The sequence below is a fragment of the Micrasema longulum genome, unplaced genomic scaffold (assembly GCF_059751315.1).
Source record: "Micrasema longulum isolate JH-2025_06_02 unplaced genomic scaffold, ASM5975131v1 h1tg000863l, whole genome shotgun sequence".
Taxonomy (NCBI): Eukaryota; Metazoa; Arthropoda; class Insecta; order Trichoptera; family Brachycentridae; genus Micrasema; species Micrasema longulum.
Window position 1 is genome coordinate 169,410 of NW_028278055.1, and position 14,997 is coordinate 184,406.

Genomic DNA, 14,997 nt, shown 5'->3' on the forward strand with positions numbered 1-14,997 from the left:
TAGCGGCTGTGGTTGCTACTATCAACTAAACAGCTTATTTCTAAATCCAACAAAAAACACAGAAAATAATTCGTACTTATTTAATTTTAGGAAAACTACAAAACATTATATGTAAGTACACAATATACATATACATCTTAAGGCAGTAGTGGTCATGGTCACTCATAACGGAGACGCAGACCCATCAGTTTCTCATCATTATGAAACTCTGAGTTCCAATGGCGATCTGATTTCTCGACAAATTATTAGAACTTTTTAGCACAGAGACAATATTCTTACATAGGACAAAGAATGTATCAGAACCTATCTCGAGAGGATGATGACGGCTGTTGTTAGATGGCCAACACATGTTCTTGTTTGAATTGCTATTTTTTGTTAATATATTTTTTAAGTTATTTATTATTTTTATCACGTAACCACTTTTTCTAAAAATATGTAGGTATGCGGATTATGAATGTCACGGGAAAACGCATGGATTTAGATCACTTTAATATTTTTAAAAATGCGCAAGGCGCGATTGTACGTAAAATTATTTATTTATTTTTATATCAACGGTTCAAAGAACCTTTTACAATAAAAAGTTTTACAGAAATAATCACAGCAGTGAACAATTCATTACGTAATATATAATATGAAATATAACTAATTAATTCAACTAAAAAATTAAAACTAAACCAATTAATATTTTTTATTTTATTTTGTTAAAAACTGCAAAAAAGTAAAAAAGGAATATACAAATCAAAGATGACAAATAAAAGATAACAATTAAAGTGAGAAAACCTTATGTTCTAAATATAAATATAGCAAATTAAAATTGAGAGTAATTTAACATAAACATAAAGTGACTAGTATTTAGCTAGGTAATAATGAAAAAGAAAAATAATGCTACAATAAGATTTTATAAATAATACGTTTTTTGGATCAATATGAAAGCTAAAATAATTTTAATAACACCGTTATTTTATCAGTTGGAATTTGGCAATAAATCCACAAATGTATAATTTATATATAAAGAAATAAACAAAAATATGTATCCAAGAAAACAAAGTTAAATTTAATAATATATTTTTAAATAAATTCATTCTTTTTATAAAAAATAACGAGTGAGATTATATTTTAATGTATTAACAGAGTTAGTATTGAAAATATCAAAAATATATTTTTATTATAAACTAATAAATAATAAATAACCAAAATAATATTATTTGTAATCAAAGCATTAACTTTCTGATCAAACATTTTAATTAATGTTATTATTTATAAGTTCCCAATTTTAAAACCTTCTACTTCCTAACCCCCACCCTCGCACATTCTGCAACTTATCGCTAAATATTATTAACTTAATTTTAGTGCACGTTCGGACATGGCGGTGTTTGCATCCCCTTTAACACTGCATTTAATTTTTGGATTTTTCGTAAATTCGATATATATAACGGTAATGGTAAAGGTGAAAGTGTATTTGAGTATTACCACGTTGGTGTGGTGAGTGTCTTGACGAAGATACATGTACGTCTCGAAACCGGTAGACATAAAATATCGGTACGTTTTTATTTACTAAGATTTACTAACATTATCCAAAATAATACTAACAAATATTAACTTGCAGGAAAACTTCGCATAATTGGATTTAGAGCCATGGCGGGGTTCGAAAATTTTCAGGACCTAAAAGAGCCTCTAGAAGAGCATTAATAACTAACTAACTAACCATCACGCCATTTCCCCGGAGGGGTAGGCAGAGAGGATAGAACGCCACACCACTCTGTCCTGGCACACTTCCTTTGCTTCCTTCACATTCATACATCTTCTCATGCACGCACGTCGATTATTCCGACTTTTCACATGACCACTTTCAAGAATTTGTTGTACTTGATCATGCCATGTCTTTCTCGGCCTTCCTCGACTTCTACAACCAGACACATTCGCATCATAAATCTTTTTAGCCGTTCTTTCATCATTCATTCGCTCCACATGACCGAACCATCGCAAAAGACCTTTCTTAATTTTGTCGATAATGCTTAACTCAGCCTTGCATTCTGCTCTAATTTCGACATTAGGGCACCTATCATACATTGTTTTTCCGCACATTCGCCTGAGGGATCGCATTTCAACAGCATTCAGTCTGCTTTCGTCCCTTTTTTTCCAACTCCATGCTTCGCTTCCATACATTAGGGTTGGTACCAGAACTCCATTATGAACTGCTAATTTAGCCTCTTGCGATAGACACTTATTTGCTACGACAGACTTTAAGGCACCATTAACTCTGTTACCGGCACTAACCCTCCTTTCAATATCCTTGTCCATATTTCCATCTCTAGTAAACATACTACCCAGATATACAAATTCTTCGACCTGTTTCAAACTATCTCCATTTACTACAATCTTACATTCAGTCATAGTTCATAGAGCATTAATAATTATTTAAGTTCAATAAAATAATTGGGCACTGACAAATGCGTGGGTATTCTTTATAGCAACCACGAGTTTATAAAGTTTATAGTTTGTACACATCTATTATGCATGTACACACATCATGCTCACATACTCCGATTCTCGGAAACCATCAGATTTGCTAAAAGAAGCCGAAGACACTATCTACAATCTGAAGATTTGCACATATACAAATATTATAATGTATCTAGCACATATTAAAAGGAACTTAGTAAGCATGAGGCAAGACGCAAGACATGTTAGATTTGGGACAATGCGCTATGTAGTCTTTTGATTCTTTAAAAAAAAAATCTTTTAGCTATTTCTTAAAAGGTAACGAAGGTTAACGAATTACAAGAAAGATGGAGATTTAGAGAAGAATATATGGAAGTCTAGGCATTTACAGGCCTTTGACCTGTCATTGGTCTCTTTACACACTGTGAATCATTCACCGTTTGGCACAAATTTGAACATCCATATTTCTTAAATTCTTCCATACGCTGATTTTAGTGGAAAAAAGAGCAGAAACCTTCATTGTTGCGAAGACATTTATCTGATTGAATTATTTTACATACACAGTTGGTTCAAATACAATATTTGAGTTTGTCCAAATGTGTGTAGACAAAAGACCGGATTTCACTACCTAGGGAATTATTCCAATCAACAAATCACAACAGATGGAAAACATTTTAGAGAAGGAAATCAGGACCTTTACAGTTATGACCTGTCAATGGCTGGTTTAAGATCTATGAATTTCATTTGATTGAATGTTTTCCACATTCAACCGAATGAAATTTTGAAAAAAGAAAAAGATCTTGAGCAAGATTTAACCCAATCAATATTGTATCGTGTAATACACGAAGTGGATGAAGTCTGCGGTCAAATTTAGAATCCTATTCCGTAACAAATCGTATCCCCAGAAGTAGGTACACTGCAGTCTGTCTATATCGGCCATTTTGCAGGATAGCAAAAATAAACTTTTGAAATTGTATTAATGCTCGTGACTCGATGTATGGCGTGAACGACCACCCGGGAGAAAGCTTCCCCATCCTGAGCAGTGCGAAACAGCTCCTCCACAGTTCTAACCTGGTCCATGCTCGGATGTTTCGAAGTCAGGACAGCTGTTTCCTCCCGACCCCTCTACGTCCCTCGATCTTCACCTTCATGACAAGCTGAAGTATGGCATATTTATCATCTCTCTAAACATGGCAAAACTATGATATCTTACGGAGCTTAAAGGTGGTGAATAATTCTAAAAATGTGTACACATATTAGCATGAAAATTCAACGTATCTTCGTCGGTAACCTATTATTGAACATGTTTAGTAAAACAAAATTGAAAATTAAATTACGGACCCTAGTGTTGCCATTAGTCAAATAAACCAAAAATAATTGGAGAAATAAAAATTAAGATGGGAAATAAAAATAAAGATAGATCATGTAAGGAAAAAAATGGAGATAAATATGGAGATAAACATTTTAAATATAATTAAGGTACTAGACATTTTTTGATTTGTGAATTATTCATGTTAAAAATATCATTAATAATCCCAAATTTATTAGAAATAATAAATTGCAAACCCATAATTGTAATTGACGTAAGTTCGGCAGTTTTTTCTTTAAATAACATTTGTTGCCTTGCACGTACACTCGTTGTGGTACATGAAACAACACCAATTGTACAATTTCTGGGCAATCAAATTCAGAGTTGATTTATACAGTGACACAAAACTAAACATTTCGTTTTTGATTAGTAATGGCAGCACCTCCCCCCCAAGAACCGCGCAGTGACGTACCTGCGTGAAGTGCTGCGCCACCCGGGCCGCGTCCTCCTGCGCCGCCTTGCGCGCGCGGCGCCGCTCCGCGCCCAGCGCGTGCAGGCGCTCCAGCGCGCGCGCCTCCAGCGCCTCGGCGCCGCGGCGCAGGCGGCGCGCGCGCGCCTCCCACGAGCCGCACAGCTGCCGCCACGCGCCCAGCACCACGCTCTCTGGAATGAACAAATAGTCACTAATAGTCGATACGACGCAATCGCAATTTAGTCGTGAGGAAGAATGACAATATCCGACAAAAGCCCTACATATAATTTTACAAAATGACGGCGAACGGGGACATGAAAGCACTACCGTACATTCACGGACACTGGACTGCTGGGCACGTGCAAACCACGAGCCCACTGCGTGATGTCGCACGATTGACCCATTTCACACCAAGGCATGATAAAATACAATACGGTGGATCGATATTTATTTTTTTACAATTATTTGCTTACTTAATGCGTGGCGAACGCAATGAGACCGACTTTTTTGCTAATTATATGTGGCATAATTTTTTTTTTTAATTTGTAATTTTAAATTCCCGCAAAAACGGTCATTCCATTGGCCTAAAACATAATGATTATTTGTTTATATACAGGATGTTTTTCAAACCCTGTCACATCCGAAACCACGATGATCAGTATGGGCAAGAAGACATATTAGCATATTTTTAAAAATATCTAGAACGAACATTAAAAAAAAAAGTAAGTATTAAAAAAAACAAATGGTTGCGTACTTTTGCAGGGGAGAAGCGAGGGGGCGCCGCCGCCCGGTTGACGCTATATCAGACCCCCCCCTCCCCCCTCCTCGTTTCACCACTGCAGAAGTAAGCAACCATTTGATTTTTTAGATATTTTATTTTTGAAAATTTTATTCGTTCTAAAAATGTATTTAATGTGCCAACATTCCTTCTTGCTCATACTGATCATCGTGGTTTCGAATGTGACAGGGTTTAAAGAACACCCTGTATATTTGGACCCCTGTATTTAGTAGCCTTACGTGTCATGTACAAGGCTAAGGTACTCGGAAAAATCGTTTTTGTTTGTCTTGGAAATGGGATGTTCGATCAATGATTTTGGGTTATTACCTTTATGAGTCCAATCACCATTATTGCAAAGTCCAAGAACAATGGCGCGTGATAACCACTTTTAACGACAGTGTGGATATCTGTTAAGGATATTCCCTCTTTCCTGCATTCTTCGTCAAGATTATGGCGTTGTAAACTTAAAAATGGGCACTGAAATAACAAATGTTCGATACTCTGTGAAGAAATATCATCGCATGGACAAGTCATCATTCCTTAATTTAAACCTATATAGGCAACTTCTCATAGCTCCGTGTCCGGTAAAAATTTGGGTAGTTTCGAAAGTACTTTGGTGATGACGACTTACATTATTTCCATATTTCGATTACATTCTACAAAAAATACTGATATTTTAGTGCCAAACAAAATATATCTGAGACCTTTTTCAAACAATTACGAAATTTCTCTTCCTCAATAAATTAAATTATATGTGACATCCTAGGACAAGAAACAATAAACTAAACTAGGATCTGAACACAGGACAAATGTCCGGTTATGTGAAATATTATATAAAAAAATACAAGGGTACAAAGTATACACAGAAAAATAAATATCTCAACTTCAGTAGACGACATTTAAAAGGGCATAAAACAATAATTCACGATATAAGACACTTTTGAAATAAATGAACATGTTGCAAAGCCGAACAATAACATCTGAAATTGCTAGTCGGTAGACAAAATTAACCAATAAAGCGTTCTTTGTAAAGTATTATTTTAACCCGCCAAATCTTCGGAACGAAGTTAGTAATTTAAATGCGTTCTGTAAAGAATTATTTAATAAACGAAATATTGCTCAATTTAGTTTTGGCCCCAACAATCGGTATTCGTAGTATGTGATATTTCCCTATTGAGAGTTGTAATTTTTCATGGAAGTATAAAGGAGCGTTAGGACTATGAAGTACATAATTAAATAAGATAAATCGTTTATTATGGGAACAAGAACTATAAAACAAACTTATTAACGCCCAGTTTTATCAGCTGTCATTGGGTGCACGGTATACACATAGGAAAACTATTTTTGAAAAACGCAAAAAGGAACGAAAAAGAAAATTTCATTCTAATACTTTGTCTAAAAAAATCGGTTCAGTTTTGAGGTGCGGAAAATGGGACAACGAAATGTAGATTTGTTTATTTTAATTAGGCATAAAAAGTCCAACATGGAGTTGTCTTTTTCACACATTATCGGGGAGGCATCTGCAAGACAGTGACATAAAATAATTTTAACTTTTACTTTTGATTTTAATTTCAACGTTTAATTTCAACTCTTAATTTATACTTAATCATATGTACATCTACTACCTGCATCTAATTAATTTTTGTTGGTTGTGTATTTTTACTAAGAAATATAAATGTTCATGGAAGCAGAGAGAGAGGGAGGAAAAGTTGGAGCTGTACAATGTCTTATAATAAAATAAAAAAATCCTTTTTTAGAATCTAATTATTTTTTCCTCTCTCCTCCTGCATTCATAATAAATTAGTGTGAAATCTGTAATTGGTCTTACTTTTTTTCATTGTTCTTTTGTACCTTGTATTTATATATAGACTGTATGATTTCCTTAATAAATAAACAAATATCAATGTTAAAATACCCATTTATCAAAATTACCCGTCACAGCATATTCTCACAATTGATGTTATCCAAAACACAATAATTGATACCGAACATTCGATTGTGTTCATTTAATCTATATACGAGAATATACTCAAATGCAGCAATAGCAATGCATTGCCGGGTTTAGCTCGTATAAAAATAATGCATTCCTTTCATACCATGTGCAATTGTGCATGGGTGCAGAGTGCATATAGGTAAATAAATCTAATAAAAATCAAAACAATTTAACGTAGATTATAGCGTGTTATAAAGTCAGTTTTGTGACATTTCAACTCACATGTTTTTATTGCACTTTGAAAGGCGTGTGTTTTTATGTTTAGTACATTATTTGTATTGGAAGTGATTTCTGAGAAATACTATTATTTTTACGTTCACAAATCGTGTTCAATATGCAATAAAAAATTATATTATTTGTAGGTAAAACGATATTTTATTTGTGTCGTTGAATTCCAAAGCCCTCAACAATCGAGAATGGAAATATTTTTTTAAAAATGTAATTTAATCTATTATGAGCACTGACGTATAATAAAATAGAGTTGATGCTTCATAGAACGATAGTTTGAAATTGGAACGAGGAAAAAAGACAAATGAGGAACTTCAGACCTATGGGAAAATAGATGCAATAAATGGTTTTTTGGGCGCAGTAAAAATTGAGGCATTAAATTGTGAATTAAGTTTCCTGAAAATGTACGAAAAAAATAATAAAAAAACATTTTGATAAAAACAAACTATTTCGAACGACGTTACTGGTCCATATGAATCGGCCAATGATGAGAGAGTTATGGAAGGCTTGCTTGCCGTGAATGGACCGATGGACAGAACTTATCAGGAGTAAGCGGAAGAGAATCTCTGACGTCACACGCGGAGTTATTTCCGTATATATATATATTTTTAAACACTGAACCTCATTGTCTATGCCAGTTAACTGTTAATCCAAAGCTGTATGTTGCGCCTTTTTACGCTGCTTCACGTTTACTGACCACATACTAAGCTCCGGCACTTAGGTTGAATGCAACACAAGACGGGTGTTTAGTATCGCATCTAGTGTATACCAGGGGCGAACCGTGTATAGAAGCGATTATGCGCAGCTTACCATTAAATTAGACTAACATAATAATGTCATAAAAACAAATAAATAATAATCATTTTAAACCATTTCCACCGTTCGTATTTTTATCCTAATATAAATATAAATATTAATAAAGCGCGCCCAGCGCCTGCGGGTGAGCCAAGAAACTAGCCGATTATTCCAGTTTATTTTTTCATACAAATAAGGATACTATATTTTGAATGTCTTAACTCCAGTGCGGATTTTTCTCCTAGATTAAACTTGCAGATTACACAAATTATTTGAAGATTCTTGATTTGAAAAACAGTATTTCAAACATTATTTCTTAAGGGCTATTTTTCTTTGAGATGGTACTTTTGACATAAGACCATAATTACTTTCATGCGTCATATTGCAGGACATATGACGCTCGACGCGGCCGTTTTTAGCACTATTAATATCTGAACGATTCGGCAAGTTGACATTTCAATTGAATACCTAATACTCTATGTCTAATATGGACTGAATTCATAGTGCTATTATTTATTTCTTTTTCATGAATTTTGTATTAAAGTAATGGATAATATATCTATATAATATAATATATCACGAAGTTACGTCGTTTGAGTTGATTTCTTGAATGAGAGTTGTTGTATCACACAGAACCACAGAAAAATATCAATTTATAGTTTATATTACTTACATTATATTATGTACCTTCTATGTAGGTACAAATATATGATATTTTTTTAAAGCTTACCTGTAAATAAAATCACCATTCGCCACTGGTGTATACATACATATATGTATATCAATGATTACGAGTCATTTGTTTTGGTAATTTGTTTCAAACACCACATTAAATTTCAGAAAACACATTTTAAAATCTATTTATAGTTTGATGCTGTGCAATCTGTGCATACAGTGTTATATGTATACATTTTTTTCATACAAAATATAAACCTAACACAGTACTAATTACATGTACACAACACAATATACAATACTAATTTATAACAAGGACAACAAGATGTAATGATAATACACGTTATATTGTTTATGTTTGTGCTGTTAGAGTTTTGTGTGTTAGGAGTGTGGTATGTGGAATTTAGTAAATGGAATGAGGTGTGCATGTTATGGGGTGGATTTCATCATCATCATTTCATGTTTGCTCCCTAGTTGGAGCATATGGTGTCCACGGAGATCCTCTAACGGCGCTATTCGGAACCGCTCTCCCAGCCGAAGAAAACACTTTTATTTCGTGTATTTACATACAAAATACGCGAGGTAAAAATTGTTTTCTACGGCCGCGAGAGCGTTTGGAATATCACCCCAGGCATCTCGGTCGGCCTCCCAAGTCAGGTTCGCGTCTCGCGGTTCTGACATGAACTGCACGTCCAGGACGTCGAGAACCTGATGCCTTGCAAAGTAGGCAAGCGTGGTTAAGGCTCTCAGGAGGCATCCATAGTATATGCCAAGCCAACCGTATCGACTCCGCTAGATGATAGTTGTCACCGAAGTTTGCTGCGTCCGTTCACTTATTACTTCATTACTCACAAAGTCAAACCACCGCACTCCCAAGATTCTTCTGAGACACCTATTATCTAAACTCAGTATTTTGCTGCGTTGGACCCTAGTGAGGAGCCACGATTCGCATCCATAGAGGAGAATAGGGGCGTTATATAGGCGGCATTTGGATCTCAATGATTAAATATCCGATCTCCAACCTTCATACTGTTGAATGTGGCGCCTGCTACTCCTAGCCGCACTCCCAGTTTTTTTTGAAAGCTGCCATGTTATGCGAGTGAATTTAGTTAATATAAAAAAGATCAAGGGCCTTATTCATAAACTTGGCATAAAGTTACGCCTAAGTATAGTGGTATAATTCGGATGGGAATACCATCCTTATTCTACCACTATAATAAGAATGGTATTCCCTTCCGAATTATACCACTATATTTAGGCGTAACTTTATGCCAAGTTTATGAGTAAGGCCCTAAATTGCTTGCCAAAACCCTCTTCAAATCAAATGCTCACTTCCAAATGGCTCTATAATAAAACTGACCAATAACGGGTCAACATTTACACCGGCTGCAATATTCGTTCAGGATTCATCCCCGAGTGTATGGCATTATTGTTTTGAAAAAATGTACATTCAATATTTTAGAAACTGCACCCTCTGCATGCAAAATGCATCTAATTTTACTCTGGCGTGGGGATATGGGGGATTTTGAAGATGCAGCGAATTTATAAGTAACATTAAATTTACTAATGTTCCAAGACCATTTGCCGAGCAGAGTTGGCAATCCCGCGTCTGATTACATCGCTAATTTTGTATATTGTGTCATAAACGAATATGGCAGAGTTAGAAGCTGGCTTATTGTACATACATACGAACACAGTAAATATAATTTTATAAAATAGTCGCGGTGTACGCAGATGACGCCTAACGGTAAAGTCTGTCTTATTTTTCTACGCAAAGAATTGGGTCGATGATTGCTTACTAGAGAAAAATATATGTAAAAAGTTATAAGGTTCATGGTACATTTCTAATGAAATGATAAAATAATGTGATGATAGTGAAAAGTAACAAATCAATTTTATTTTATTGTTGGTTAAAAAACACATACTTCTGTGTGAGTTCGATTTGTATGATTAATGCGATTTCTTCTCTAGTTTGATTTTCAATTAGAAAGTTTTGAATTAAAAGCAATATTTCTTTATGTTTTGATACGTTGTATGTGGATTTATGCTTAAAATTTACACTAAAATTAAAATGTAATAATGGCTCTAGATTCATCTTTTTTTTATGATTGTTTATTGATTTCATATTGATTACCAATATTTATTTATACGCAGAGTTGTGAAAATCATTACAATTGAGGACCTCGTTTGAAAAACCCCAAATGTCACAAACAAACAATATTTCAGGAGAGTATTTCAACTGAATACCACGATTTCACTATTGTTTTTATGTCTTTTGACGAAATAAAATCATAAGTGTATTGCATAGAAATAAAAAAATCTTGTGTGTATATTTAAATATTAAATAAAATGTTAGTGTGATATTTTATGATTTTAGGCAATATTTGGACCTTTGCGGTTTTTAATGAAAACTAAGCAAAAAAAAGTTTGAACAGTGGTAATAAAAATAGTGTTTTTTCAGAAACTTGTAAAGTAGTTGAACTCTCCATATTTAGATTTGCAAAAATATTCAGTAAACACTGCTAAAAACTTAGAATTATAGTAGTCCAGAGTGAAAACTACAAAAAAATGAGTAGTTTTACATTTTGGTCATAAGCTCCCCTGTGGACGTCGCTAAGTACGCAACTGACGAATTAAATTTCATAATTATGCCGTGCCGTGTCATTTGTTAGTGCCAAAATACTGCTCGCTGCCCTAGTTCTTACACAGGATGTTCTTTAAACCCTGTCACATCCGAAACCACGATGATCAGCATGGGCAAGAAGACATATTAGCATATTTAAAAAAATATTTAGAACAAAGAAAATTAAAAAAAAATATATTAAAAAAGACTCATTGTTGCTTACTTCTGCAGGGGAGAAGTGAGGGGAGCGCGGCGCAGTATCAGACTCCCCCCCTCACCCTTCCTCGTTTCTCCCCTGCAGAAGTAAGCAACATTTGCTATTTTTCATATTTTATTTTTAAAAATTTTATTCGTTCTATTTTTTTTTTATTTGGCTAATATGTCTTCTTGGTCATGATGATCATCGCGGTTTCGGATGTGACAGGGTTTAATGAACACCCTGTATGTTCAATAGACCATTTAAAAAAAATGAGTTATGAATTCCAATAAGTTCATTATCTTATAACGCGTTTATGTAGCAAAAGAATTATTATTTTTCCGTTATTAAATAGTATTTTCAGCATTTTTTTAGTGCCAATCTCCACTTACTGCTTTTATTTATTTGACTTTAAAAGCAAATAAAATGTATTTTGTACAATTTGCAAAATGGTCTATTGAACATACAAGAACTAGGGCAGCGTGCTGGGATTAAAAGAGAACACGGTGGGATCACATTTCATGTCTTAGTAGCGAATTAACGAACAATATTATTTTAGGATTCGATTATTTTACACCCTGTTTAATTTAACAATAGTCAGATTGTGAAATAAAACATGGTGGACATTTTGTTAGTATTGCCAAGGTAGCCGATTTTTTTTACCCGGCTTTCTAATTATAAGCCTTAGTATAATATTGGACGGTATTAATTGACTTAATTACTAAATTATTCTTTAATGATATTTTTACATTTGCCTAATAAAAGTACCTGGTTTTTTTTAAAGTACAGTCAGTAAAAATATATTTTGAGGTAAAACATAACACAGCATTATCTTATATGTGTGTTTTGGTTGTGTGTTTTGGTTGTGTGTTTTGCCGGGTTGTGGTCGTGTGGCTAGTGTCTCGGACTCACGGATCAAAGGTCTGTGGTTCGAATCCCACTCTATCCCAACTTGATTCCATTTTCTAATAGTGAGTTATTTACAACTCATTGAAAATGCCCCTCAAATTAAATATTTGGGTAAATCACAAGAACGCAAATATTCCTTTAAAAAATATATATATAAATATATTGTTCACGGTCTGGCACCATTACGCGGCCACTTCACGTATGCGCGCAGGCAGGATTTCGGATAGGGGTGAGGCGTATGGCAAACTTTTGGACACAGTACGATGTATGCAAACTCGCATCTACGCGCCTTCTCGTTTATTATGATTCTATGGCTAAAAACCCATACAAAAGAATCTCCCAAACACCTTATAACTGTCAAACAATGAGTGGTAGTTGCGTTACATAGTGATCGAAATACTAATTATATATATATTTATATATATATTTATATTTATTTTTTTTATTTGAAAGTTTATTTATAAACCCTTACGGATTATTACATTCATTTTACAAAAAGTAACAAACATTTTTCATTCACTTTAATTTATTCAAAATAATAGTTTTTACATCTTTTGAAAAGTTTGTCTGAGTCTTTTGTTTAGTTTTGTCTGGTAGTTTATTGTATAATTTCAGTCCCTGGTTCATTAGTCTTGATTGTCCTTGTCTTGTTTTAGAAAGTTGCATATGGTATTTGTCTGATATTCTCGTATTTGACTACAATTTTTTACAAGTTTTAGTTCTTCCTCTACAATTACATTAGTGGCTAATTTACGGATAAATTTTAATGATTCTAGTTGAAAGAGTTCAGTTATATTTAATTGCTTAGTTTGTTTAAAAAGTTCTCTAGTTGCAGTTAGATAGGGAAGGTCATATACTAACTTTAATATTATATTTTTTGTTCATTCATAAAAATTGATGTGGACATTCGCTGTTTTCACAAAAAACATCGTATCTTTAACAGTGAATTTAATATACCTACGACTTTGGAAAGAACAATTATATGGACGCGTAAACAGAGAATAATAAAATCAAAAAATATCGTTTTGGAAAATTTCGGACATTTGATGTTTTTAAACAGAGGTCTTTAATTTATACCTAATGTTATAAACACGCAAAATCAATTGGCTTAGCATTCGAAACGCTTTTGCTAAATTGCTGTATTATACAGCTTGTTAAGATTTTTTCTGGTATCAAAAATAAAAATTTATGCTCAACCATAATTAGCATTTTTTAAAAAAAAAACACATTGTCTCATGCGATGCACGGCATTTCATTAAAACTAGCCGGAGCTATTTTTGTGCATGCTTAAAAATGACAGTTGTCATACAGATATTCATTTGGACCGTCGGCGTCGATTTGTAAAAAGTTCGAACCAGCTACAGATGACGGCTCAATAGAAATACCCAATGCCTACCTATACATATATAATTGACTTATTATTATGAATAATTCGAATTTGAAGGTGAACAACTTAGCACGGCGAGCAGCGATATTTCGGTCCGTGACAGCGCACACCTATTGAAAGTGATTTCACATCTATTCTATATTAACATTCACCCATTATTGTCTTCCGCTTCGGTCAACGCCTCCATTCTCTATTCTTACATAGAGCTCCAATATCCATGGATAATATATAACATACTATGGATAATATACAGTATTCTTATTTCAAACTAAAGACTCATGGTGTGTTTCATGGGTTTATGAAAATCGTATACACGCAAAAAATATTGTGCCACAAACTTACTTGTAGACAGAACAAACATTCAACTAGCTGTTCAGTTTTAAGTTATTATACGCCATTCCACTATCAGATTCTTTTATTTGATGATTTTCCATATTGAATATATATTTTGATCATTCAATTCGACAGGTTATAAGTTGTTTATATAATATTATGTACGTATAAAGGGAAAATTCATTGTGCGTTTATAAAGTCTATTCAATAAAAAAATACCTTATGATTTATCTACAGGAACAACTGATGTATTAATAACTTTAATGAAATACATAGATATTGCGACACAATAACAAAATAAATCGTTTAAAATATTTGCTATACATAAATCAAATAGTGATAAGATTGACCGCTTGGACAATTTGCTGATTTCTCGTATGCCGTAAACCCTAAAAATGCCGTGCTATCAACAAAAATGCCACTTTTTTAGTCTTACACGATTCTTGTATTTTGAATAATGGTTAATTTAAATATTATCTTCATATCTATTTCGAAAAACCTGTTATTTATGACATTGACTTGTATGGCAACCTACCCATATATTTGATACGTAAAACAAACCACTGCTATCGCTTTTATTTTAGTAAGCTACTCGTAAATAATTAAGCCATTACACTTTACTACTAAAAAAGAAAATATTCGATTTTACCAGCAATTTACAATACTTCGAGATATTTGCACCAAAAAAGATTAAAGTTAAATAATTATCATTACGTTTTCGTCAAAATGGGTTGAATAATGACAAAATGAAGTGAATATGATACATATTTTGCCATTTGACGAATGTCTTAAACTTTTTGTTGAGTTAAAGTCCTTTGGACGTTTTATGCGGGGAGAGGAATTATAAATTAGTCCGT

The 14,997-nt window shown here is 33.5% G+C and overlaps 1 protein-coding gene across 2 annotated transcripts in view; it reads right to left on the reverse strand.

The window, feature by feature from the left end:
• FER (tyrosine-protein kinase Fer) overlaps window positions 1–14,997 on the reverse strand; it is a 182,668-nt gene that overhangs the window by 162,626 nt on the left and 5,045 nt on the right. For both annotated transcript variants that reach the window (XM_088231259.1, XM_088231258.1), the window contains exon 2: window positions 4,224–4,414. In XM_088231259.1, the coding sequence (XP_088087385.1) occupies window positions 4,224–4,414 (191 nt within the window). The remainder of the gene's footprint in view (window positions 1–4,223; window positions 4,415–14,997) is intronic.